The following is a 26912-nucleotide window of genomic DNA, read 5'->3' as shown; positions in this document are numbered from 1 at the left end:
ACAGGATGCTGGGCTTGATGGACCCTCGGTCTGACCCAGCATGGCAATTTCTTATGTTCTTATGTTCTTCTACCAGGGTCTTATCTACAGCAGTCCTTTAAGCTTGTAACTGACTGAGGTACTTTCTTCACCACTTCTTCTGGGCCTTCGCCAACTTAGGTGTCTTGTGGTACAAACTCAAACCTTTGCACAGGGAGCTCTCCTGATGAGACATTCATTACAATCTGAATTGAAGGATTCAGACTAGATGTCTCAAACTATGGGTAGTACCGACCAAGTACCATGGGGGTATGGAAGGTGAGGGAATATTCCTATTTCTAGGCTCGTCTGACCAGCTGAAATTGTTAACACAGTGTAGGCTGTCGGGTATCGTTTCTGGTTCCCATGTACACGGGCAAGGGTTACTGTTTTCTTATAGATTGGTAATTTTTTGGCTAGGTTTCTCCAGACCAGAATCCTCAGACTCCCTGAGTTCATCAGGACTTGTATAGGTGACTCCTGGAATCACAAAATTGCTCAGTCTAGGTTGTGAGATGATCCATGAAGAAGAAGAAGTCAGGGGGCGAGCCGAGGTCTAAAATGAAGAGTCAATCCAGGAGGAAGGAGCTGAAGAAGTGGAGGAACTGGAATGGAAGCTTAAGAACAGGATCGGGACTGGGACCAGGAACACAGGAACAGGAACCACTGGAGAAAACCACAAGAGCAAGACCGCAGCCAGGAATGCAGGAGCAGGAACACAAGCAATTAGCTACTCACAGGAGTCGACCCATTGCTGAGGCACTCATGGCCGGTCCAACTACGACAAAAGAAGACGTAAACACAAGTTACAGTCAGTGTTCTAAATTTAAATCAAATGGGGTCATTTGTCGTAGTTGGGCGAAAGACTAATGACGTTTTTAATTTGTTTTTTCATAAAGGGTACAGTTTCAAGTTTTTTGGATTAACACAATTTTTGATACTTTGGCTTATATTTACAAATTTTATCGTCGCTTACACAAGTGAGATTGTTTAAATGGTCAGAAAGACTGCATGTTTAGAAAGCATACTGATCTATGTGTTCGAGTTACCTAAGTTACACGGTGAATTTAGAATGATATAGTTTTCTTTAGGTTTTAAGTACAATCAGATTTCATGTTCATATCTGTTTTATGGGGTCATTTGATTTGATTTAGAACACCGGTTGCAGCTTGTGTGCACATCTCCTTCTGTCGAAGTCTGGAGCTGCTCCGATTGTAATCGTGAATCTATGCTGCTATACGTACACACACTACCAGTGCAGATGCATTGATATTGTGAACTCGATGGTTCACTAATTGTGCTTTTGAGAGGTATTCACTTTTCATATATTTTTCCACTATAATTTTTTTCACTTTTATTTTATTTTAATTTTCATTATCACTATTACCACATTTTTCACTAAGTTAAAAATAATATTCTTTTATTTCAAAGTCTGTCGATGAACCTCCATGGATAGAGCACATCCATGAATATGCCAACCTAGTTTTTGATAAGGTACGATCTGATCCAATTGTATACTTTGTTTTTCATAACAGTGAGCATTTGAAAACCACACTCTGTTGTTCCAGGTAATATAATTGATTTCACACGTGCTTTGATCACTGTAATTTCTTTTTTCCTTGTTTCTTCCTCTCCATTTCTCAGGATATGTTTGTACCTTCCTGTATTTAATAGATATCTACTTTTACTAATTATTTTATATGATTTCTATTTTTTGTATGCTTAATTGCTTATGCTAAGTCAATATTGTGTCTGTGTTTTTAATCAATTAATGTTCTAATTTCAAAACATTTTTATTTCAAATTTTTAATTTAAATTATTTGTTTTATTATAGCCCCTGAAGTAGCCCCTTGATGGGCGAAACTCAGGCCTAGAGTCGGGCAACCAATCAAAAAACAAGATTTTTAAGGACTTTCGGCTATTTCTTGCTTTGTTTCCTCATTACTTAATGGGTGACAGCTAGCATGGATTTACCCCTGGGAAGTCTTGCCTCGCAAATCTTCTACATTTTTTTGAAGGGGTGAATAAACCTGTGGACAAAGGTGAATCTGTAGATGTGGTATATTTGAATTTTCATAAGGTGTTCAACAAAGTCCCACATGAAAGACTTCTAAGAAAACTAAAAATTCATGGGATAGGAGGCAATGTCCTTTTGTGGATTGCAGGCTGGTTAAAAGATAGGAAACAGAGAATAGGATTAAAGGGTCAGTTTTTACAGTAGAAAAAGGTAAACAGTGGAGTGCCTCAGGGATCTGTACTTGGACCGGTGCTTTTCAATATATTTATAAATGATCTGGAAAGGGATACGACAAGTGAGGTGATCAAATTCGTGGATGACACAAAATTAGGCAGATTAGTTAGATCGCAAGCGGATTGTGATAAACTGCAGGAGGACCTTGTGAGACTGGAAGATTGGGCTTCCAAATGGCAGATGAAATTTAACGTGGACAAGTGCAAAGTGATGCATATAGAGAAAAATAACTCTTGCTGTAGTTACACAATGTTAGATTCTATCTTGGGATTTACCAACCAGGAAAGATATCTAGGCTTCATAGTGGATAATACTTTGAAATCGTCAGCTCAGTGTGCAAACAGAATGTTAGGAATTATTAGGAAGGGAATGGCAAATAAAACGATGGATGTCATAATGCCTCTGTATCGCTTCATGGTGAGATTGCATCTTGACTACTATGTGCAATTCTGGTCACTGCATCTAAAAAATGATATAGTTGCACTGGAGAATGTTAAGGGCAACCAAATTGACATGGAATGGCTGTCCTATGAGGAAAGGCTATGGAAGTTAGGGCTGTTCATTTTGGAGAAGAGATGACTGAGGGGGGATATGAAAGGACTTGAACAAGTGAATGTAAATCGGTTATTTACTCTCTCAGATAATAGAAGGACTAGCTGGCACTCCATGAAGTTAGGAAGTAGCTCATTTAAGACCCCCCAGTCTTACTATTCCAATAGTTATAATGTGAACCGATGTGATGTATTCCAATGAATGTCGGTATACAAAAACAAATAAACAAATAAATAAATAAATCGAAGAAAATTTTTTTTTCACTCAGCGCATAGTTAAGCTCTGGAATTCATTGCCAAAGGGTGTGGTTATGGCATTTAGTGTAACTGGGTTTAAAAAAGGTTTGGATAAGTTCCTAGAGGAAAAATCCATAAACTGCTATTAATTAATAAGCAATACTAGCTTGAGATTTATTTAATGTTTGGGTACTTGCCAGGTACTTGTGACTTGGATTGACCACTGTTGGAAATAGGATACTGGACTTGATAGACCCTTGGTCTGACCCAGTATGGCATATCTTATATTCTTATATTCTTGGCTCTTTGACTTCATCACATATTGTTTCTTTTGCATAACAGAATGCTCTGCTGCTAGCTGTGCTTCATAAAAGTCATTGGCCATCTCTACTGTAAACTTCAAAGTAACCTTGGAACGCTGGTGTACCCACTGTTGCATGGTAGGTTGTAGGCCTTCTATGAATTGTTTAAGGAGGAAGATGTTGGCCAATTCAATGCTGATTTTTCATCCAGCTACAGCCATTTCCAGTTTCCTTGAGTTGGTGGAAAAGATTTTGGGGGTTTTGCCCGGGGTGAAGGGTCCCTCTCCGTAATCATAGCTGATATGCCTCTGGGGTACAGCCTTCTCTTGCAGTACAGTGGCTTTCACGTACTCATAGCTAGCCCTTCCATCTGGATTTGCAGCCTGAAAAGCAGCCTGGTTGCTGCCTGTCCGTAGGTTCCCCAAATAATTGGTCTGGCCACTTTGCCAGTTGGGCAATCCATTTTAAGTTTATTAAGAAAGGTTCCTGGTCTTCCTTCCGCCTATCTTTGGTATATGCAGATGATATCCAGTTCTTTATACCGTATTCTATCTCCTGGACTAACACCTTAGATCTAGTCTCTCTTTGCTTAAATTCAGTAAGATAATGGTTAACACACAATAGGTTACAATTAAACATTTCTAAATCCCAAATTATCCTACTTTCTGCTGTGAAATCTCCATCTTATACAATCCCAGTTACCTTACTGCTTCATAGACACTGCCTATGAATTGGACGGAAGGCTACTTTCATGGCATTTGAGCTCTTGTCTGTGGTGAGATTGACACTGCCCAACTGGTGACCCAGCTGGACCCTCACAGACAGAGGGTGGACTTGCTTGGATGGGGAGCAGGTCTGGGCTTCACCTGTACCAGCCTCTTCCCCCTCAGGTTGTGTCCTGGGGTCCTGAGGCCATTAGGACTTAGGAAAGAGTCCCATAGAAAGTGGATAGTCAAGGTCAATGAGCAGGCAGAGGTCAGGGCAGGCAGAGATGAGGTAACATCAGAATCCAGGCAATGGTTGAAGCAGATGGTGATCAGGCAACTTCAAAATCCAGGCAGCGGGGGAGACAGGTGGCGATCAGGCAATGTTGGCATCCAGGAAATGGGCAAGGCATGGGGGAGCAATCCAAGGAGGAACTGGGCAGGGCAAGATACATGAAGGCAAGAGCAAGGCTGGACAAGGCAAGGAAGAGTCATGGCAGGAAGGAGGCAAGGCAAAGGCTGGCTGGAGTGAGGCGGGGATCTGAGAGAAATATGCTCTGCAAACAAGGCAAGAGGACCTGTTGCAAAGGCGCCGGCTGGGAATGCGGGCTAGGTTTAAATACTTAGCTGGCGCCGATGTCAACTGCCCACACGCTGCGAGGTTCCCACCGTGGGGGCCTTTATATCAGGTCCGGGTGTCCATGCATGTTCCTAAGGAAGGCTGCAGCGGTGGAGCTGAGGATGGCATTTGAGGAAGCTGGATGGTGGTGTCTATGCCACACGGAGGTCCCACTGTGCCTGTGGTGAGACCAGTCCTGTGGATGGCTGACTGTTACAGCTAGGATTCTAGGAATTGTCATAGACTCCAACCTTTCCATGAAAATTCACATCTCTGCGGTAGTTAAAATGTCGTTTTATAAACTTCACCAGTTGAGAAGGCTGAAACCTCTGTTTAATTATCAAGATTTCTGTTCAGTTTTGCAAAGTGTGGTATTAGACTTACTAGTTTATTGCAATTCTCTGTACCCGTGTCTACCATTTGACCATTGCAAATAGTTCAAAATTCGGCAGCCAGGATACTAACAACAACCCCTGTCCAAGATCATAACACTCCTGTCTTATCTGTCCTTCATTGGCTTCCAATTACATATCAGTCAACCCTTATCTATAATCTTTTAAACACCAATTCATCCTTGTAGTTGAGCACTATTCTTCATTTAGATAAACCCTTCAGGCAATTGCGTTCTGCAAAAAAAAACCAAAAACAAACCTGTTGGAAGTACCTACTATCAAACTAGTGAGACTGGATGTCACAAGAAAAAGAGCAATATCCATAGCTGGGCCACAATTGGCGAGCTCTGTACCTAAGATCATTTAAAAACTGCTGAAAATTTACTTTATCTTGGAAGCTTTCAAATCATTTTACTGGATTGAGCATAGTGACTTCATTTTAGACTGAGCTGTAATGTTCTTCATTTTTTCAGTCTTTGTTTTTTATTTTTAAGTTTTTAACTATGTATGTCTATTATGTAAGCTGCCTTGAATGACTATGAAATTTATTATTTGAAATTTTATTTGAAACTTTTATATACCTTTGTTCTGTAATCATTCACAACGGTTTACATAAAGCCAAAATAAAAGAAATTTAAAAGTACAATTCAAAATCAAAATAAAGCATAAATACAGTGAATCAAGTAAAAACTAAAAATTATAAATAATGCTAAAAATTACATAAAAAGTAAAATAAAGCAAAAAAACTTAAGATAAAATAAATGAAAGCATGTCATTACTTCAGCGATAAAACCTTACCATATTAGCAGACCGTGCAGATTATAAATTTAAATAAATAAATAAATGTCATGGGAACAGCTGGCATTGGTAGGAGGGTCCTAGTTTGTAAGGCCTCTGTAAAGGGATCACTGTTTTTGAGTGCAGCTTCTTATACAGCAATCAGGGAAGCCTGTAGGGCACTCAAGCTGTCTAGGATATGTTGTTGTTAAGCCCTCTGGGCTTGTACATTAGCTTATAACTGCTTCTGTTCCTCCACAAGCGTGTGTATTACTTGCTCCATTCTCTCTGCTTCTCAAACTGCACAAGCAGCCTGCTGCCTTTCTTGGAAGAAGAGCGAAAGAAAAATAAAAAAAAACTTTCTGGCCTGTCTAGCCCTTACTGTCTGAACTGCCCTTCCTGCTTCAGGCGGGGCTAGCCCCATTGACCTGCTATAAAGGATTTCCAGCTGTCCCTGCAGCCAGGCCCCAGAGGAAAAATATTCCTGTGCGTCTGGGGATTTTTATTTTTTCTGTGGCAGTGGGCGCCTGTCTGTGCTTTCCACTTAGGGGATGAGGATCACACTGCTGCCACATTTTGTGGTAAATGGGAGTGGCCATGGCTTGGGAAACAGCCAGGAGGAAAGAAGGAGGCAGACCCTGGCTGTTTCCACATACAAACGTTATGTACAAAACACAAAATACATAAAAAGGCTCCTTACCTCTGCAGCAGTTCAAAATGTCACAAGTTGGCTGTCTCTGCCACAGCTTCCTGCCTTTTCCCTGGAGCCTCCCTAACACCCCTGGGCCTTGTTTACTTATTCTGTGCTCAGGGGTCCTCCCTGGGTCCAGAATCCCATGCTGGGTTGGCTCTTAAGGAGGACCGGGACAGATAGCTGTGACTGGTCCTTCAAGGTGCTCTGAGGTAGTTCCCATACACTCCCTCACACTGCAAATATTACACCAGGCCCTAAATCACCAGTATACCTCCTTTTAGGAAAACAGAACAAGCTAGGCTGCCTAAATATATCTGTAGAATAATTCCTGTACCTAACATTTTCATTTCATTTTGTACACAAGCTTTTAAAACTATATAGGTCCTTTCTTCAGATGTCACATAAGAACCATTCACGTCTGAAGATGTGTCCTGTGTTGTCTCAATAGCTCATGCACAATATTTCTGAATAAAGCTTACACAGATTCAATAAAAGCTATGATAGCATGCCCAGAATACAGTTTACCGCAAACAACAAATCTGCCCTACCAAAACAGCACTAACTTTCAGGACTCAAACAGCAACAACCCTAGGCAAAAGCTGCTCTGCAAATATTACACCATACAATTGAAAACCAATACATCTTCTATTGAAACCACCCCCCCAAAAAACAAAACAAAACCAGAACAAGCCAGACTGCTTTAGATCCCTAAACAGATACCACACACTAGCAGAATGCCTCACCTTGATAACAAATGCAGTACATGTGCAGATCCTCACAAAATACAGAATAAGGAGCCACAAATTAGAAATGTGCAACCAAAAACTACACTGGAAAGCTCAAGAAACCAAACTCTGCAGTGCAACAATGGAAAAATACCCGAACACTACCGCTCCCTGCCCTCTCTAGATGCAGTGGATCCTAAGCTCGGTCTATGGCCAAAGATGGCTCCTCACCCCAGAAGACCTCAACTCTCTCTCCACCACCTCTCTGACTGTTCCCCCATCTCTCTTGTCCAGCATCTTCCTGCTCCCCACCATCCCCCTCTTCCCACCATCCACCTGACCTCTCCCCATTGCTCTGATCTCCTACGTCTGTACTCCATCCCCCTGAGCCCCTTCACCCTCCCTACCATCTGCCCATCATCCCGTTGCTCTTCCCATTCTCCTGAGCCTGCTTCTTCTAGGCTTCTTACCCATCGCCCACCATCCCTCTGACCATCTTCCCAGCATCTCCACTCTCTTTCTCTTCTTCCTGTTAGTCCCTCTCTCCCTGCCCAGCAGCATGAGAATCCCCATTTCACCTTCCTCCTGGCTGACAGACGACAATCCTTCTCTGCTCCTTCCCAGTGGCAGGCAGCTCTCTCCTTCGAGCAGCTCAACCCAGTGTAGCTGCGAGACTCAGAAAAGGAGGACAGCGGAAGGAGGCAGCAGAGGTGGCCTTTCGAGCCCGCTAGTGACCCGGTTTCGGCAAATGGAAGCAGTGGCGGTTGACTACGAAGGCAGTGGAAAACAGAATCAGTGGGGGTGGCAGCGGCAGCAGGAACATCAGCAAATAGAGGCAGCAGTGTTAATGATGGCAAAAAGAGGTGACAGCAGTGGCGAGAATGGTTGTGGTGGCTCCAAGCAAACCGAGCTGCCACTGCTTGCACCTCTCCTGCAGATTCATTTTCTGAATCTGCACAGAAGCTGTGATGGCCAATGGCAGCCAATGGTACAGGCTCTGCATTCGGAGCTCTTCCCTGCCAGTTCGACCTGACATTACAGTGTTGTGTTGTACTGTTGGAACTGAACACTGTACAAAAAAGTGGAAAACTGGACTGTCCAGTCCAAAACCAGGCAGTTGGTCACCTTACTCCTGTTGAACTTCCTTTTCCAGCAAGTTCCTCATGTTAAATCATAGAACACCACTACCCAACACCTCTGAACTCTCACTCTCTTCCATTACCAGTGCACCATCTAGTGGGCAGTAGGACCACACTGGTTTTTTTCCCCATGGCATGCAAGGGGATGTAGTTCTGCTTTCCTTAAGGAGTTCCATAAGAAAAGCAAGACTATATTTCCATGCATGCCATAGGGTAAAACTAGGACTGGATCAATTGTCCCCCTTGACATGGATCTATATGGTCACCCTTTCCAATGAGGGTGAGGGTGGGGCGTGGGGGATCTTTTGCTTCAAGATAGATAGTGTGGGATTTCTTTGTCCACCCATCTTATCCTAACAAATCTTTCTTTTGAAGCAATATGCATGGGAAGTAATCATTTACCCAGAGTAGCTATTTTCTTTAGGCTTTGCTATTCATGGGGTTTAACAGAAGTCTAGCAGTTTCCTGGTAAATTACATGCTAACTTTATTCTTGAACAATGAAAGGAATTTTCACCATACAGTGAGCAAGGAAAGGTGGCCTATTATCTCCGCAAATAATAAGAATCAGTGGTAAATAATGGCTCAGTGTTCTGAGCTCTGAACAAACTCTGAATAGGTTTAATTATAATAAAGCACTGATGCACAAACCCATGCTACCTTGTGGAGGCTTCTTAAACATTATTATTTATGGCAGAGGTGTTTTGCGCTTCATGAATATATATATTTTGTGTGTGCGCAGCAGAATGGGACCTTGTTAATCATGGCTGTATTTAAGAGCCCAGTAAGGCAGTTTGCCTTTTCACATTCAGGGAACAGATGAAGACGATTGTTTATCTGAAGAATTGTTTGCAGGTAAAATCTAAGACTTGTTAGTGTTTACGGCCAAGAGCCTGTGCAGTTTTCATATGGTTCGGGGGGGGGACTTCATGAAAGTCAAGAAAGACTTTTTACATGGGAGCCGTTCCAAAATCTTTCTTCCTTCTTCTGTTAATCTGGCCCTTGGTTATCTTTATTTTGCAATGGAGGACGTACGTCTTAATAAAGGAAGTTTTGTGCAAAAATAATGTCTGATGGAGGAAATCCAGTTGACCTTCTGGATCCTTACAGTAAGATTTCTTCAATCCAGGCATCATTAGTAGCAGAAGAATTGTGCGAAATAAACCTATATTTATTTTGTTTTAAAGTTCATCTCCTCCATTTTTGCTCGTGGAAAAAGAAGTTGAGATCAGCTGTTTTCTTTTGTTATTTGTCTTGCGATCTGGAGAAAATCTATTCTGCTGCTGTTCGATCACTAGTTTTGCTTTCCTACAAGTATATTTTATTTATTTTATAAGGCTTGATTTAATGAGATATTACCCCCATACAGGTCTGAAAGGACGTGAAACAGCTGGTTTTTTTTGGACCTTTTTTTTTTAGCCAGACATTTAACTCATTTCGTGGGGGCTGCGAAAAATTATACTGAATTGTGTCCTAGGAATGCACCTTAATAATAGATTCAGTTCACCATCAGATACTAAATTAGGTATACAAGCATTTTAGATCATTGAGCTCATCTATGGTCAGGCCGGTTGCATAGTGCAATTTCTTAGCTGTCAGTTTTCAAAAAGGAATCAAACCGCCTAATCATGTAGTTAGCCAGCTACATCCCTGGGCTTGAAAATTGTGCCCCACTAAATACGATATATAATTAGCCACTTTTTAAAGAAGGCACAACTACGCACATAGAGCTTAATTTTCAGATCTATACACTTGTTTCTCCCCTGTAACCCCAGCAGTAGTAATCGCAGGGGCATGGTACACGGGTAAGTTTGTGCCTGTGTAAAAGCTACCCGGGTAGTTTCTCTTTGAAAATTTGCTAGAGTTAAATGGGTACAAAAGTACCTCTGCACCTTGCCATTATGCAGCTTAGTGAAGTTTGCCTCCCTAGGCACTAAAAGTATATTTTGTTGGCGAATATGGGATTACTGATGCTGATTACTGAAATGTGTTGATAGTTCCAGTATGAAATCTAGAGCAGTACGTGACTCTTCATGGTGCTCCTAGAATTTCCTGCAGGGTTTCTGTGCTGAGACCTGACTTTGGATGGTATTGCATTAATGTATTTCAATCTTTCATAATCAATCATGAGCATCAACTAAGAGCAGATTAAAACATGATTGCTAATTCCTGTAGATAAAAAATATTTTCAGAAGAATTCTGATGAAGCAACCGAAACACACTGGGGTGGATTTTAAAAGAAGCATGCGGGCGTCCATGGGCGAGGGCTACCCGGTGCGCGCACATGGACGCCCGATTTTATAACAGGCGCGCGCAGGTGCACGCATGTTATAAGAACATAAGAACATAAGAAAATGCCATACTGGGTCAGACCAAGGGTCCATCAAGCCCAGCATCCTGTTTCCAACAGTGGCCAATCCAGGCCATAAGAACCTGGCAAGTACCCAAAAACTAAGTCTATTCAATGTAACCATTGCTAATGGCAGTGGCTATTCTCTAAGTGAACTTAATAGCAGGTAATGGACTTCTCCTCCAAGAACTTATCCAATCCTTTTTTAAACACAGCTATACTAACTGCACTAACCACATCCTCTGGCAACAAATTCCAGAGTTTAATTGTGCGTTGAGTAAAAAAGAACTTTCTCCGATTAGTTTTAAATGTGCCCCATGCTAACTTCATGGAGTGCCCCCTAGTCTTTCTATTATCCGAAAGAGTAAATAACCGATTCACATCTACCCGTTCTAGACCTCTCATGATTTTAAACACCTCTATCATATCCCCCCTCAGTCATCTCTTCTCCAAGCTGAAAAGTCCTAGCCTCTTTAGTCTTTCCTCATAGGGGAGCTGTTCCATCCCCTTTATCATTTTGGTAGCCCTTCTCTGTACCTTCTTGGTGCGCACAGGGGGGGGGGTGCACAATTGTGCACCCTGTGTGCGCCGATGCCCACAGCCTTCACCCGTTCCCTCTCCCCCTACTCTATCCTTCCCACCCCTAGCCCTATTCTAACCCCCGTGACCTTTATCGTACCTCTTGCGCCTGCTGGCAGCCTGCCGGCACGCAATCCTCTGATATAGCCACAAATGGCCGCTGTGCCGGAGGCCTCTGGCCCCACCCCGTCCCTGCCCCGCCCCTTTTTCCGAAGCCCCGGGACTTAGATGCGTCCCGGGGCTTTACGTGCATCGCCGGGCCTTTATAAAATAGGCCCGGCGCACATAACCCCCTCTATGCGCGTAAGGCTTTGAAAATCCGGCCCACTGTGTTTAATTTATTTAAAATATTTATAAATTGCCTTCCTGGCCCTTTTGGGTCACACAAGACACTGTATACCAGCAAATAAAATACAAAACAAGCTAACCAAGACAGACAACCGCACAATTAAAGTCAATTAACACAGAATCAGGAACTTACAGCTCATGCCATATTCTAGCACCAGTTTAGAGCTATATCAATCTCATCTCTTAGTAAGCCTCCTAAAGGAACTGCCACGTTCTTACTTTAATCTGGAACGTCAAATAATCCAGTTCTAGTCTAATATCCAGTGGTAATTTATTCATAGCAAAGTGGCCACCACTGAGAAAGCTCTAGTTTGTATCCTAGACCAGTGTGTCCCAACCCTCTCCTGGAGGCACACCTAAACAATTGAGTTTTCAGGATATCCATAATGAATATGCATGAGATAGATCTCCAGGGTATGCAAATCTATCTCATGCATATTCATTGTGGCAATACTGAAAACCCGATTGGCTAGGTGTGCCTCCAGAAGTTGGGTTGGGACACACTGTCTTAGCCGGCTGTACTAACCTGCAAGTTGGAATAATCAGTAAAGCACCCTGGCTAGTAAGGTTGCCAACTAGCTCTAGATTTTCAGGACAGGTTACTCCAGTCCTGGCTTTACCCCTGTTGCATGCAGTGACTTGTAGTTCTGACTTTCCTATTGCATGCTCTAAGAAAACCAAGACTATGAGTCCCCGCTTGCAGTGTGGTGAAACCAAGGCTGGCTCAACCTGTCCTGAAAATCTGGTGCCAGTCGGCAACCCTATTGGCTACTGCAAAGCTTCTGCGCTGGGGTATACTCTACCAACTCAGCCCGTTCTTCAAGTAAGGGAAGAGAAAAGAAAAGACATTGTGTGCTGTATTTCTTTTTAATTGTATAAAATGAATCTCTTCAAAGCAAGCCACCTGCATTTTAATTTAAGAATACTTTATGCAACTGATCACATTTCATGGAAAATGGGAAAAACACATTTAGTAAAATGAAATTAAAGATGATATAGAAATGACTTTTTTTGAGGGATTCTCAAAACCCTTGGCCCCAGAGCCTTACAGATGCCATTGTGCCATACTGTGTCTTTCCCAGAGCATTACAGGGCAATGCCAAGTGTGCTGCGATGGGCATGTTTTGAGGCAAGAGGCATGAGAACAGCAATTAGTTTCTCATTCTGTGGACTATTTTTAATCCAGCATTGTAATTAACTGTTTTCACTCTCCAATACACTGAGCATTGTGCTGATGGAGATGGCTGCTGAGACTATCCACTGAAATGCAAATACACTCTTGGAAAGACTCAAATGAGCCATAGGAGATCTGGAAGAAACCTCACTGAGCCCCTTTCTCTAGGGAGCCCGTCCTACATAATTATCAAACCTAGCAATTCTGGGCGCAGATTGTACGGAATATAACGCTCCACCTAGAGAAGAGTGTAGCGAATACTAAAAACAATTATTACAATTTGGATTTATATTGTCATTCACGAGTGTGCTTTGTAATTTAATCCTTCCGAAATATTCATCCAGTACAATCGGGATGGATGACATGGCAATGAATTTTTGTCATTTAGACTGCATGAAAACCTCTAAAGAGTATAGTGAGAGAGAACAATTTTCTTCTCGAGCTGAATTTTGGCAAGCTGGATGAATACTGGGATATTTGGAGTTGTTTTCAAACTCCTAAATAAAATATTTGGTAGAATTATCCTACTTGCCACCCGTTGCCATGCACAAATATTTGGTCCACAAAGGAAACATGGGCTCCATGGGCATGCCATGCACATTCCCAACCCCGTCCCCTGTTCAGGAACGTCTGAGTGATTATTTTTCAAAACTGTCAAGAGGCAGCTTGCCAAACAAATGCAGATATGCTTACCCAAGATGAACTTCCTTGAAGTGAGGACAGTTGCTGTGGGCTTATGGTTCAAAAATAAGCGGTCGATTTTAAGACCTGGGTGCACGAACGTCCATGTGTGTGTGGTTCCCGGTGCACGCACATGGATGTGCCGATTTTATAACATGCGCGCGCATGTGCGGACGGCCCGTGACTCGCGCGCGCGGGGGTGGGGTGGGGGTTATAGCAAAATATGCACGGCGATGCAGTCAGGCCTTCCCCAGTTCCCTGCCAGTCCATTCCAGTAAGGTTGCCAACTAGCTCTAGATTTTCAGGAGGAAACTTTCCTATTCCTAACCCTACCCTTCCTACCTCTTCCCCTCTCCTCCCCGACCCCTAACCTAACCCTACCTGTCCCTAAGTTTTTTCATTTTAATACTTACTGCTCCCTGGGAGCAGAAGTAATCTCGGCACGTGCTTCCCCGGGTCAGCAGCTAATGGTGCTGTCCCGGCCCACCCCCACCCAGATCATGCCCCCCGGCCCACCCCTTTTGCAGAGCCTAGCACTTCAGTGCATAATGGGGGTTATGCGCTAGATCGGGTCTGTTCTAAAATGTGCGAAGCATACGCAAGGTACAGCCATGTGTGTAACCCCTGTTTTTTACGCACCTGGGCCTTTTAAAATTGGGAGAATACAATAAATATACAAAAATATTCCTATTTAAATATCCTACCTAAACACATTAAAAACTACCCATCCTCACCTTCATTCAGTTTAATCCCATACATACTCACTCATACACTCCATTAAAATACCCTGTATCAATATACATCTACTCGAAATTACTATATGAAACTTACAAAAGTGTACTATTAATCAATATATATAATTAACAATTTAAAAAAATGTATTCCTTAATATAGTCTTCAAATGACCACTTTCAATTAATGCACATTAAGCATATATATCAGATGATTCTTCATCCAAATGTATGTTTACTCCTTTTTACATATAGGCAGTCATCTAAGCATGATTCCCATTTCCTTATTCATGTAGAGAAGCATCTACATAATTTCTACTCCCAACAAAGAATTCTTTGTTTCGCCCTCATTAATATGGGCTTCATCAGGGGAATTTTAAAGATCCTTATCCCAATTGTTCAGCATTATGTCCTCTAGTAATTCTCCAAGCCTGTGGTTGCCAACTCAAGCTGCAGCTTAACTCATTAACACAATGTATCTCCAATCCATTTAGACATCATTGTACTACTCCATTCCTTGACCTGGTGCAAATCGAAGACTCAAAACCGGAAATAGTTGTCATCATGCCACGTGAGTTAAGGTGCGGCTTGAGTTGGTAACCACAGGCTTGGAGAATTACTAGAGGACATAATGCTGAACAATTGGGATAAGGATCTTTAAAATTCCCCTGATGAAGCCCATATTAATGAGGGCAAAATGAAGACTTCTTTGTTGGGAGTAGAAATTATGTAGATGGTTCTCTACATAAATAAGGAAATGGGAATCACGCTTAGATGACTGCCTATATGTAAAAAGGAGTGAACATACATTTGGATGAAGACACATTTAAAATGGATTTATAGGAAGAAAAAGCATCTGATATATATGCTTAATGTGCATTAATTGAAAGTGGTCATTTGAAGACTATATTAAGGAATACATTTTTTAAAATTGTTAATGAATTAATTATATATGTTGATTAATTGTACACTTTTGTAAGTTTCATATAGTAATTTCGAGTAGATGTATATTGATACAGGGTATTTTAATGGAGTGTATGAGTGAGTATGTATGGGATTAAACTGAATGAAGGTGAGGATAGGTAGTTTTTAGTGTGTTTAGGTAGGATATTTGAATAGGAATATTTTTGTATATTTATTATTTTTTTCATTAAAGTTATATAATACCTGTATTTTCTTTTTATGTGTATGTATAGTATTGTCTGTGAGAAAACTTAATTATGACCTTCATTGTATTTTGTCACCTTTTAAAATTAGGCCATAGGACACTGGTTTGACACCCACCTCAACTGAACTGTGTTCAGTTCTCGACCCCCACACCTGTGCATCACATTAGGGGGATGGAAGCAGTTCAGAAGAGGGCTACCAAAATGGTGCAAGGTGCTTTACGCAAGCCCTGCATGGACAGTGTTAGGGAAATCAAAGTATACTCTCTAGAAGAAAGACGGGAAAGAGAGAGAGAGAGGAAAGAAATAATCAAATATCCAGCAGGCATCACTAAGGTTCGAGAAGGTAGCATTTTCCATTCAAGAAGGAACTCATTAATAAGGGTCCACGGTATGAAGTTGGAAGGTGATTGATTCAGATGCAATGTGTGGAAATACGTTTTCCCAGACAGGGCAGGCAATGCCGGGAATTGCCTGCCAGCGGCAGTTATAGGAACCAAAACAGAATTCAGGCATACATGGGACAGAGAGAGAGAGAGAGAGCAGAGGAGAGAGACAACCAGAGCCCGAATGACACAGAAGCAGATGCAACTGGACAGACTGGGTGGGCCAAGACATTCCTATCGGCTGATTTGCTGCTACTCTGTTCCTGTGCTTGAAGTCTACATGCTGTCGCAGTCAATTGCTAGTAGGCACGCGCCTTTCATTGTAGTAAAAAAAGAAAAAAGAAAAACAAAATGTAATGTTTTGTTTCATTTCATTTTGGGGGCCTGCCCTCCTGCCAACAAACCTGCTTCCATTTTTAACTTCCCAGACCCCCCCCCCCCCCAGTTTACTGGCAATGTCTAAGATAAAAAGAGGAGCAGAAATGAACGCCAGTCGCTCCTGCCCTGCCGGTTCTGCATTTCAAAATGGTGCCTCTTGACTGAAGGCTGGTGCCATTTCGAGGTATGGATGTATTTCCGAATGCCACCAGCCTTAGGGCAGTTGGCAGTTTTTTTGAAATACAGAATTGGTGGGGCAGGAATGACGGGGACTCACTCCTGCCCCCTTTGGACAGCGGACATTGAGGTTAAGCTGCGGTGGGAGGGGGGGGGGTCATTTTAGGTCTCTGGGGCTTATGGGAGGTGGTTTAGGAGAAAAACCATTGGGTTTAAAATAAGGACATCTTGGTATTTTTAAATAGGTGCACATTTCAAGGGCTGAGGGTGCAGAGCTCCTAAACAAAACAAAAAAACCCTCCCATCATCAAAATCAAAATAGGCAAAACTCTCCCACTAATGAAACAAAATTTCTGTGGTGTGATATTTCAGTTTAGAACCTGACAAGAAATTTTCAGCTAGAATTTTTTTCTTTTTCTAAATATTGTGAAACACATTTTATATAGTTGCAATTATGGCAATTACCTTTCTCTAATCCGTTTAAAAATCTTTTTTGTTCTTGTAAAATACCTACATTTTTAATGCACTTCCAATTACATTGATATTGTGGCAGGACTTGCTAATCTAAGCATAAAAGGCCTATTCACTAGTTCTTGTACTAAATGCCTGGTTGTCACACTGAGGTTTGGTTATGGTGGTTGTCCTGACTTTGCTTTGAGATCTTCATCTTCTATAGCATTCAAAATTTGAGTAAAGGTAATGTGAAATGTGCATGCATGCATCACTGGAAAAATCCCGAGTAAATTTAATTGCATATTTTAGTTGTGCTCGGTGTAAAAGTAATTTTTGCTTGGATTTGGCACTGATCAATTATTAGATTTGTGTCAGTACCTGTGACAGGATCTCATATTATATAGCACAGAAGTCACACACACTACAATTGTAGTGATATAACTTCTTGACCCAAATGATTATAATCAAGTTTTATGGACCAGCGGTGTGTATTTAAAATACAAACCCCTTTCCATTGAAATACCGCCTCCTGTGGCAATCAGTCCAGACTATGTGGTTTCCTTCAAGACTGTGCCTCTGCTGCTTTTACCTCTGCCCTTTTGTCCCTTGCAGGAATGACCTCTACACTCTTGGTACCGGTTTTGCTCTGCAGCGCCTGGGTCATGGTAAAATCAACAACCCTCTTTAGCTTGACCTCCAACCCAGCCTTCACAATGGATACACTTAACGGTATGGAAACTGAAGATCCTAAACAAGTCTCCACTGTTCCCCTTGATCCAGACCTGGGCACGACGGAAACTGATCCCGTCACAGGTGGTGGGAGTCAAGAGAGTTCCCAGACCTCCGCGGCATCGCCGGCGACCTTTCCTTTTAACAATACAGCAGATGGAGTGGAAAACAGCGTTAGCCTACAAGAGCTGAAGTCTTCTCCTGCTGGCCCCAAAGACCCAATAAATTTAGAACTATTCACCACCACAAACCCTTTCATTGTGGCAAAGGAGGAGGCGGAAACCAAAGCCATCTCTTTGCCTTTACGTGGTGCTGACAAAGGCACAGCATCCGATCATCATGTAGCTTCTTTCTTCAATATACCAAAGGAAAACGGGACAGCAGAGAAACAGTGCTCTTGTAATACCCCAGGACCTGAAGGACAAAAGGGAGACCAAGGTGAAAGAGGAGACTCAGGTAATCTTACCTGTTAATGCTTTGGTTGCCTTCATCATTTGCAACTGATCTTTTTTTCCTTACTTGTCTCGATCATGTTGCATGGTGAGACAGGTTTTTGTAAACAGGCTTTCAGAAAGTAAAAGCGGCGTGGTTTGATCTAATGCTGCACTGACAACAGTTGCGTTTGATGGTGATAAACCGAGATGCAGCTTTCAAAATAGGGCTGCATATAGTTGTATGCAAAAGCTTGGGCACCCCTGGTCAAATTATATGTTTCAGTGAATCTCTTCGGTGAACAGAAGCTGACATAGTCTCTACATGCTGCAAAGTTAAGCATGATGTCATTCTGCAATTCTTAACGCTAAATCACCATTTGCTGATTTTAGCAGATTGAAAATAATAATATAAAGTGACTATGGCATGTAGCAAAGTTGGGACACTCCTTCAGTCAGTACTTTGTAACTCCTCCTTTGGAAGAAATAACTGCTTTCAAAGGTTTCCTGATTTTCTAACATACACGATGCGATACCATGGGTGCTTGCATTTTATAGTGCATTTCTTCATCCCCACATAAATGAAGTTACGGGGACAAACAAATGCATAAACAACCCATGAAGACATGCAGGTGGTATAAAAAGGCCTCTTGTATTGCACCTCAGTAATGGGATATGTCCAAACACATTCTTCGGTGGTTTGCTAACAAATGTGCAAAAATGACCAGGAGATAACATCTGTGCACATTTTGTAAAGGTAGATCTGAGTGTACAATTTGGTCTTTAATGTTTCTCCTCCGAGTACATGCTATGCAAAGTGGCGTATTACAAACTTCATGGAGAGATAAAACATGCCAAAATGTATGTATAACCGCTGCAAGCTTGGCTGATTTGATGGAATGATGAAGGACACTGACCTGCTTGTTCTCCTTCTCAGGCTGACGATGCTGTAGCAAGAATTGTCTATTAGCAAATTATGCCCGCTTATAAGCTCCCTTTATACAGGAGACCATATACCCCACCCTCCAAAAATCTCCCGTATAAATCTTACGTTGCTGCCTTGAAATCCAAATCATCAGAGCAAATGTGGTGGAGGCGCAAAAACTGACTAATCAATAATCAGCAAACTATTCTTCAGTTTCTTCAGATAGTGTCTATGATAATAGAGAAAATTGTTCCTGTCAGTCCACTTTGGATATAACTTGGTTTTAAAATACAACGGATCCTTCATAATTAGAATGTCCGGAAAAGTTAAAGACTTTTGGTTGTGAAATTTTCATGAATGCACTGCAGTGCTGTATCTTGTTCCTAAAGTTCATAAGTCATTTACTGCACCACCAGGTCAACCCATTATAACAATTAAGGGATCACTTTTATTTATTTATTTATTTATTTATTTATTTAGAGATTTTTATATACCGCAGTACGTAAGAATATACATCACCGCGGTTTACAATTAACAATAACTTAGCAACAGGCTTTACAAATAACAGTATTAATTAGTATTAATTACAAATAACAGGATTGATGGAAAACAGGCTGTGCAGACCGTAAACCAACACTTAGTAGAATGTTTAACATACAAGAATGAATTTGAAGTAACTAAAAATCATTTACGAACCAACACCAAAACCATAGAGCATATAATACAATAACGGAGCTGAGAGGGAAAACAAGTTCTATATTGAACAAAGGAAAATTCTATTATTTAAAACCAATCGAAGTATCATAATCAGGGATAGAGCGGGCGTAAGGGAGAGGAATAATTTTGGGGAATGTTAATGGGTAGTAGGGACATGGAGAAGGGAGTTAATGGGGGGAGCAAATTAAATGGCATTTCCGTTTAGTTGGATATCATTGTGTGAACGCTAGTTCAAATAACCACGTTTTGAGGCCTTGTTTGAATTTCTTATGATTTAGTTTTTCTTATGATTTAGTTTTGCAACCTTTTGTTGCCTTGGCCGTATTGTACATACAGGATCCGGCCCATGTGCTTAGGATTCTACAGGATGTTCAGTTACCTTCAACTGACGTTTTATAGTAACGTTAGATGTTGAGTCTTTGTAAACAAAATTCCACAACAGGATAGTTTGATCGACTTGTGAGAGTCACCCTCAGCTTTGCCATATTTCTACTGTCTTTTTATATGAGTTGGAAGTGTTTTTGTGTTGGATTACAATTACTTTTCTTTTCAGCAACATTATGGTATGCAAATTCATGGCATTATGATAGGAACTGCTATCATAACACCAATATTGCTAATTTATATGTGGCCAAGTGTGAGGAAGAACATTTATATCCATCTATGTTGTTCCAGAATATTAGTACCTGGCATAGAGATACTGATTTTTTTTTTCAATCTGGTCAGTGTCTCTAGAACAATTACGATCTTTTTTGACATGATTCAAATGTGGATATGCATTTGAAGTTAAAAATGCAGTATTCTCAGTATAACAACATGTTTTTATTTAAAGAATTTAATAGACACCATTCTTGCTTAGTTTTTAAAAATTATATAGGAATATAGGATGTACTAGAAAATTGGCTTTGGTGGACTATTGACATTGACATGGGCAATATTATTAATAATATTGAAAAATACATAGGAGCCTAAAGTCTTATGGTTATATAACATGATGTTAAGTGCTGATTGGGTAATTTTATCCTTGAAAAATAATGCTTCATATTACATTTAATGTTATGTTTAAAATGCATTCTGCCATAACTCTTGTTCTTTTTATACAGGTGAGCCTGGGTTGGTCGGAAAAAGAGGAATTCAAGGAATTGAAGGACTAAAAGGAGAACTTGGATATAAAGGAGAAAAGGGTGATCAAGGATTCAAAGGCGACATAGGTGGACCAGGACCTTCTGGTCAGAAAGGAGAACCAGGGGGGCCATGTCCTTCCTGTCCAAAGGGCCAAAGAGGAGATAAGGGTGAGACTGGAAGCCCAGGTTCCATGGGTCTTTCAGGACCTAAGGGAGACAAGGGGGTGAGTGGGATGCCAGGTCCAAAGGGTGAAACTGGTCTAGAAGGGAACCTTGGACAGAAGGGATCTAAAGGTCATAAAGGTGAAAGTGGCGAAATAGGGGAGATGGGACCTAAAGGAACTGCAGGACTGCCTGGTCCATATGGACCCAAGGGTCCAAAAGGTGATCCTGGGATTCCAGGAAGAGTGGGTCCTCCTGGAAACTACGGGCCACCTGGAATCCCAGGGCGGAAAGGTGAGAAGGGTCAGAAATGTGACTGTGTGGAACCTGAAGACACAGCCTTCTCGGTTGGTCTGTTAAGGCAAAGGAGCTTTCCACTGCCAGGATCACCCGTGAGATTCGAAAAAGTTTTTTTAAATGAAAAGAAGGTCTATGACATGAAATTAGGTGTATTTACAGCTAATAATGCCGGCATCTACTCTTTTAATTACCATCTAAGTGTCTCTAATAAACCGCTGAGGATTGCACTGTTCCATAACAGCAAAATCATTTTACAAACCTTGACTAGGCCAGCTGAACATCAGGTAAGTCAGGCATCTGGATCGCTACTTCTTCATCTCAATGAGGATGATGAAGTTTGGCTTCAGGTATTGAATGGGTCCCAAAATGGTCTGATTGCAAATGAAAGCACTGACTCTGTGTTTTCTGGTTTTCTCGTGGTCCCCATCCCCGATTAGTAAATTCTTGGCCATTAAAAGAAGTATAAAGAAATGCAGAATTCTCATAAATAGCTTAAATCTGTGCAGCACCACTGTAACTATAATAATCTGTTTCAACAGGTCTGTGCAATGTATGAAAAATGGGCAGAAAAATTAATTTTCTGAATAACATCTTTCAGTTTTCACCTATGAAAGACGTTTTCTCTCATTACACATTTTCATATATCCACATCTGTCTGCACATATATTTATGTGAAATGTATAGTAGGAACATGGTAATGGTAATGTTTATTTTACTATACCAATTTTCAAATCTTTCACAATGGTGTGCAATAGAAAAAAACCTCTCTGTAAACCAATAAATGTATCCTAAGTAATGAGCAGGGGTGAAATCTTGAGTGGTGCTGAACTGGTGCTGGTGTTGCTAGAAATACAAGGCCTGCACTCTGTCTTCTTAATTTTCTATGTTTTTATGCAGTTTTGCTGTAACATCCGTTTATTCTTTGGTGCTTACTATCCACTGGTCACTTCCTTTGTCTCTGTGCCACTTTTTAGTTTGGATTTAGTGCAAAAAAGAAAGGCGGAGGGGATGAGCGGTACGCTCCGTGGAAAACGTCCAAATACGGAAGGCGTAACGCTAAGCACATTAGGATCTGCGAAGGTAGCAAGAAAGGGCGGTCAGTTGTACAAGACTGCAAGGCAATTCCACTTTTATTAATAGTCGTATCAGAAGGAGTTGATTTCGGTCTTCTGGCACGGGCCGTGTTTCGCCACTCGGGCTGCGTAGGGAGGGACAGAAGCTGACACCCGATGTTTGGATGCCCCAGTGGATTCCTGGTTGTAGCTTGTATTTACTTCAGAAGCCCTGAAATGCACTTTCCTGGCGCTTTCTCATGTCCCTGTTTGCAGATTTATTGACAATTCCCTGATGGGGGTCCCTCTTAAATATGTTGTCACATACTCTCAAGGGGGATTGAGCAGACCACTGTGAGTTTGGAGACATTGTTTTTTTGGATATACTGTTTTTTTTAACACACTGTCATTTATTGGTTTGGACTTCTGTGCCTCCCGATGCAGCCGGAGTGGCAAAACACGGTCCATGGCGAGGGACCGAAATCAACGCCTTCTGATACGACTATTAATAAAAGTGGAAATGTCTTGCAATCTCATACAATTGACTGAACTTTCTTGTTACCTTAGTGGATCCTAATGTGCATAGTGCTACTCCTTTTGTATTTGGATTTGTATATAAATAACAACTTTGATGATGGCCATTGCCTAGTGTGCAATGATTCTGTGCAGCCCATACAGTAGACTATGACTGAAGCAGGACTAGTGGGGAATTTGTAAATGCTGTTGCTATAAATGAACCCTGCAAATCACCATATGAGACTATGATTTTGGAAAGAATATCTGGCTTAAAAAACAGTCCTTGGTGTTTATATTTTGGATGCAATGGTAGGAATTTGACTCTCCAAGTTACTATAGCTGTGGAATTCATGCGGTACCATGTATGACATTGTATTCCTGGCGTTCCATCATTTCAGCACCATAGATTTATTTATTATTTATATGCTTCTTTATTTCCAATTTATATTCTAACTTTTCCTAAGAAAGGCACAAGGCAGATTACAAAAAAGACGTGAATTGCAGTACTAATGTTGGGAGCGGAAGAGGGGACGTAAAGAACCTATGAACTTGGAATATATGTAGCTTCCTGCCGTTCCATCTCTGCAGTGCCATATAGGAAGTTGCACTCCTGCAGCGACATTAGCATCCTAATTCCAAATGTCACAGTAGTATAGCAATCAATTGCAAACATTGGGTTGAAAGCTACGAGAAGGGAAAAGGCTTTTTTTTCCCCTTCTTTTAAAACAGACAATATTGCACAAAGCTTCCCATGGCGAGTGATTACCAGGTTTCTTTACAGAAAGATTCTTAACGAAAAAATGCAGGGCAGCACTCTTCTAAACTGCTGCACAAAACAAGGTAACATAATACATAGGATAAAATAATCACCCCATTTATCTCTAGGTATTGTATAACATCACCTGTGTGGCACCTTTAATTCACTCATGCAGGGATGGCCGACTCTGGTCCTCAAAAGTCACAAACAGGTCTGGTATTCAGGATGGGAACCATAAAGGTGAATTTTTAAATTTGCGCGGAGGGTCCCGGCACATGCACATGGATGCGCCGATTTTATAACACGCGTGCATGTTATAAAATCCGCTATCCACGCACACACGTGCACCCGATTTCATATCGGCCCATGCAAGTGCTGCGAGTGCAGACTCACGCACAGAAGGGGGGAAGGGGGAATTTTAGTATAAGCGCGCAGCAATACGATAGGCCCTTTCTCCAGTTCCCTCCCAATCTGCTCCAATAAACGAGTAGACTGGGAGGGAACCTCCTAAACCCCCAACCTACCCTTCCTGCCTTTTCCCCCATCTTCCCTGACCCCTAAAACCCCTCTAACTAGGTTTTTCTTTTGTTTCAATACCTACCTACTCTCCGGAGCAGTAGTAGGGTGCGCAGGCTGGCCGGCTGCCGGCACGCGCTTCAGCAGGACAGCGCCTAATGGCACTGTGCCGGCCGGCCCCGCGCCCCGTCCATACCCTGTCCCCGTCCCGCACCTTTTTAATCAAGCTGGTCTTCAGTGCATACCAGGAGATATGCGCATGGCTGTGGCCCGGCCATGCGCATATCTCCCGGTTTTAAAGCGAGCAGGCCTTTTAAAATTTGGCCGATAATGAATATGAATGAGATAGATCTGCAGGCACTGCCTCCATGGCATGCAAATTTATCTCCTGCATATTCATTGCAGATATCCAGAGAACCAGGCCTCTTTGTGGCGCTTGAGGACTGGAGTTGGCCACCCCTGCAATAATGCATATGGCAACCTTCATTACAAAAATAAATAACAAAGAGAGTACTGTAGCCTGTGAGGCTCATTTATTGAAGTTTTGTGCCAGTTGAGCATTAGGGAGGTGTGCATTTTTTTTGAAGTGACATTGAAAAATGCAACAAAAAAGCCTCTTTCGTTACATATTATTTCAAAATGAATTGAAACACCCCCCCCCCCCCCCCCAACAAAATCATTGGGATTTTCCTTTTGTTTCAAATACACCAGGTGCCCTCCTCAGCCCGATCTCCTGCTGCAAAAATCCCAATGCTGCCAAAATTTTAATATTGAAGCCCTTACCCCCAGCTCTTGGACATCTTTTACCCCTTCTGTGGGGTATTTGAAGTCAAGATGGGGCAGGAGTGATCCCAATTTACTCCTCCTCCTCTGCTGGGTCCCAATTTGATTGACTCCTCCCCTTCCCCTGATTTAAAACTGTACCGACGATCGCAGATTAAAGAATGACCCTGTAAGTTTTTAAAATCACCTCCCATCTAATCAAAGTATTTCGTATTCTTTCTGAAGCTCACACTGTTAGGTGAATGGCATGGAGCGGCGAGGAGGAGCAACTTAGCGGTTAGAGCAGTGGTTCAAATCCCGCAGCTTCTCCTCGTCCCCCCTCCACTGCCCCAGGTACAGACTCAAGGGCCTGATTCTCTAAGGCTTTTCTCCCGTTCTCTGTCTATGCGAAAATACTTTGAAGAATCAGGCCCTTAGATTGTAAGCCCTGTGGGGTCAGGGAAAAACCCTACAGTACCTGAATGCAATCCATTCTGAAGTGGCTGAAAGGCAGACTATAAATAAATAAAATGCTATTGCTTATGTCTGATGTGGAAAGAATCACCCACAGCTAAGTAAGCCATGCATTCCTGTCAATCGCTGCCTTCTTGACCAAAGGGACGGGTGCAAATATTGCACCAGGGTGGGAACAGCTTTAAAATCGCTTTTTTATTATAGAAGGACTCAAATTGTATAAGGCGGCCCTGCAGGTATTGAATAAACTCATAAGCACATAAGAATTGCCATTCTGGGCCAGACCGTGGGTCCATCAAGCCCAGCACCCTGTCCATGATGGTTTCCAATCCGGGTCCCGAGTTTATTATGACAGTCAACAAATAGTCTTTATAGTGGAAATGTATGTAACCGGAACCTGTTGGCACTATTGTATAACGTATTACCCAGTTCACTTCTTTAACATTATTATATGTGCCTTTCTGTAAACCGTTGTGATGGTATATAGCTTAACGACGGTATAGAAAAGATTTTACATAAATAAATAAATAAAATAAATACCCAGTAGCTCCTTCCTCAAACAGCTTCTTTCTCCTGACTTTATTGGCTAAGGGGTCGATTTAAAAAAGTTTGCGCGCGACCATGTGCACGAGGTTCCCGGTGCACGCACGTGGACGCGCCGATTTTATAAGACGCACGCGCCGGCGGGGAGAATTTTACAGCCCTCACGCCACGACGCAATCAGGCCTCCCCCGGTTCCCTCCCAGTCCCCTCCAATTAAGGAGCGGACTGGGAGGGAGCTTTCCTATCCCTAACCCTACCTCTTCCTCTCTCCTCCTCGACCCCTAACCTAACCCTACGTATCCCTAATTGTTTTTGTTTTGTTCCTTACTGCTCCTCCACAGCAGAAGTAATCTGAGCGCATAACCGGGCCCTTCTGAAAATGCGCGCGGTGCGCACAAGACCCAGCCACGCACATAACCCTTTGAAAATTCACTTGTAAGCTAGTTTGCAATGCATATGTCTCCAAACTTTCACTTTTTTCCATTGCACATTTTAACAGATTTTCGACAATGTTACCTTTCCTGAGCGATTCTATTTGCACTGCTCCTTTAGTACTATTCTACTTTAGTTTGTAAGTTTCTTTTTTAAATTGAGAGAGTAAATGCAGGAAGGGGAGGCTGCCTATCCGCCTGAAGTGTCACACGTTATTTTGGGTCATTGTTAGAATATGGATGAAAACCAGGCAGTCTGTTTCTCACTGAGTGACACTCCCTGAATCTTTGCCTATTTTTGTAGGTGCATGTGATCAGTCCTATGTATGCATTAAACTTGTCTTGAGATGAAGAAGCACTGATTCATCTGCACGTTGCAGGACACACCTGCTTGAGAAGAATGCAATGTGACAAGCAGAGATAACATTCATGAAAGTGGGTGGGTGTTGTTTTTCTGCTGTGACAAATGAGCATCGGTTGAAATAAAATTGAATTATGTAATTATTTTTTCTATCATTATAGTTCTTTTCTTTGGTTAACACAACTACAGTGTCTGAGCTGTGGAAAAATGCATGACTTTAAATCCAGATAATTAAACATGAATTTTCAGCTTTGACTAAAATGAAAACATTTGTAAACAAG

At 41.9% G+C, this 26912-nt stretch overlaps 1 protein-coding gene across 8 annotated transcripts in view; it reads left to right on the top strand.

Moving 5' to 3' along the window:
- The window catches only part of OTOL1 (otolin 1), a 102906-nt gene that overhangs the window by 38435 nt on the left and 37559 nt on the right, over window positions 1-26912 (top strand). For 3 of the 8 annotated variants that reach the window (XM_029616413.1, XM_029616411.1, XM_029616412.1), the window contains exons 2-3: window positions 17444-18016; window positions 20737-21213. In XM_029616413.1, the coding sequence (XP_029472273.1) occupies window positions 17446-18016; window positions 20737-21213 (1048 nt within the window). In that variant the 5' untranslated portion in view covers window positions 17444-17445. Of the gene's footprint in view, window positions 1-1905; window positions 2061-3424; window positions 3498-17443; window positions 18017-20736; window positions 21214-21371; window positions 21504-26574; window positions 26710-26912 lie in introns of those variants that run through there. The other 5 variants (XM_029616415.1, XM_029616414.1, XM_029616416.1 and 2 more) reach the window with 5 other exon arrangements.

The sequence above is a fragment of the Rhinatrema bivittatum genome, chromosome 9, assembly GCF_901001135.1.
Source record: "Rhinatrema bivittatum chromosome 9, aRhiBiv1.1, whole genome shotgun sequence".
Classification (NCBI taxonomy): Eukaryota; Metazoa; Chordata; class Amphibia; order Gymnophiona; family Rhinatrematidae; genus Rhinatrema; species Rhinatrema bivittatum.
This window is presented reverse-complemented; position numbering and strand designations above follow the sequence as displayed.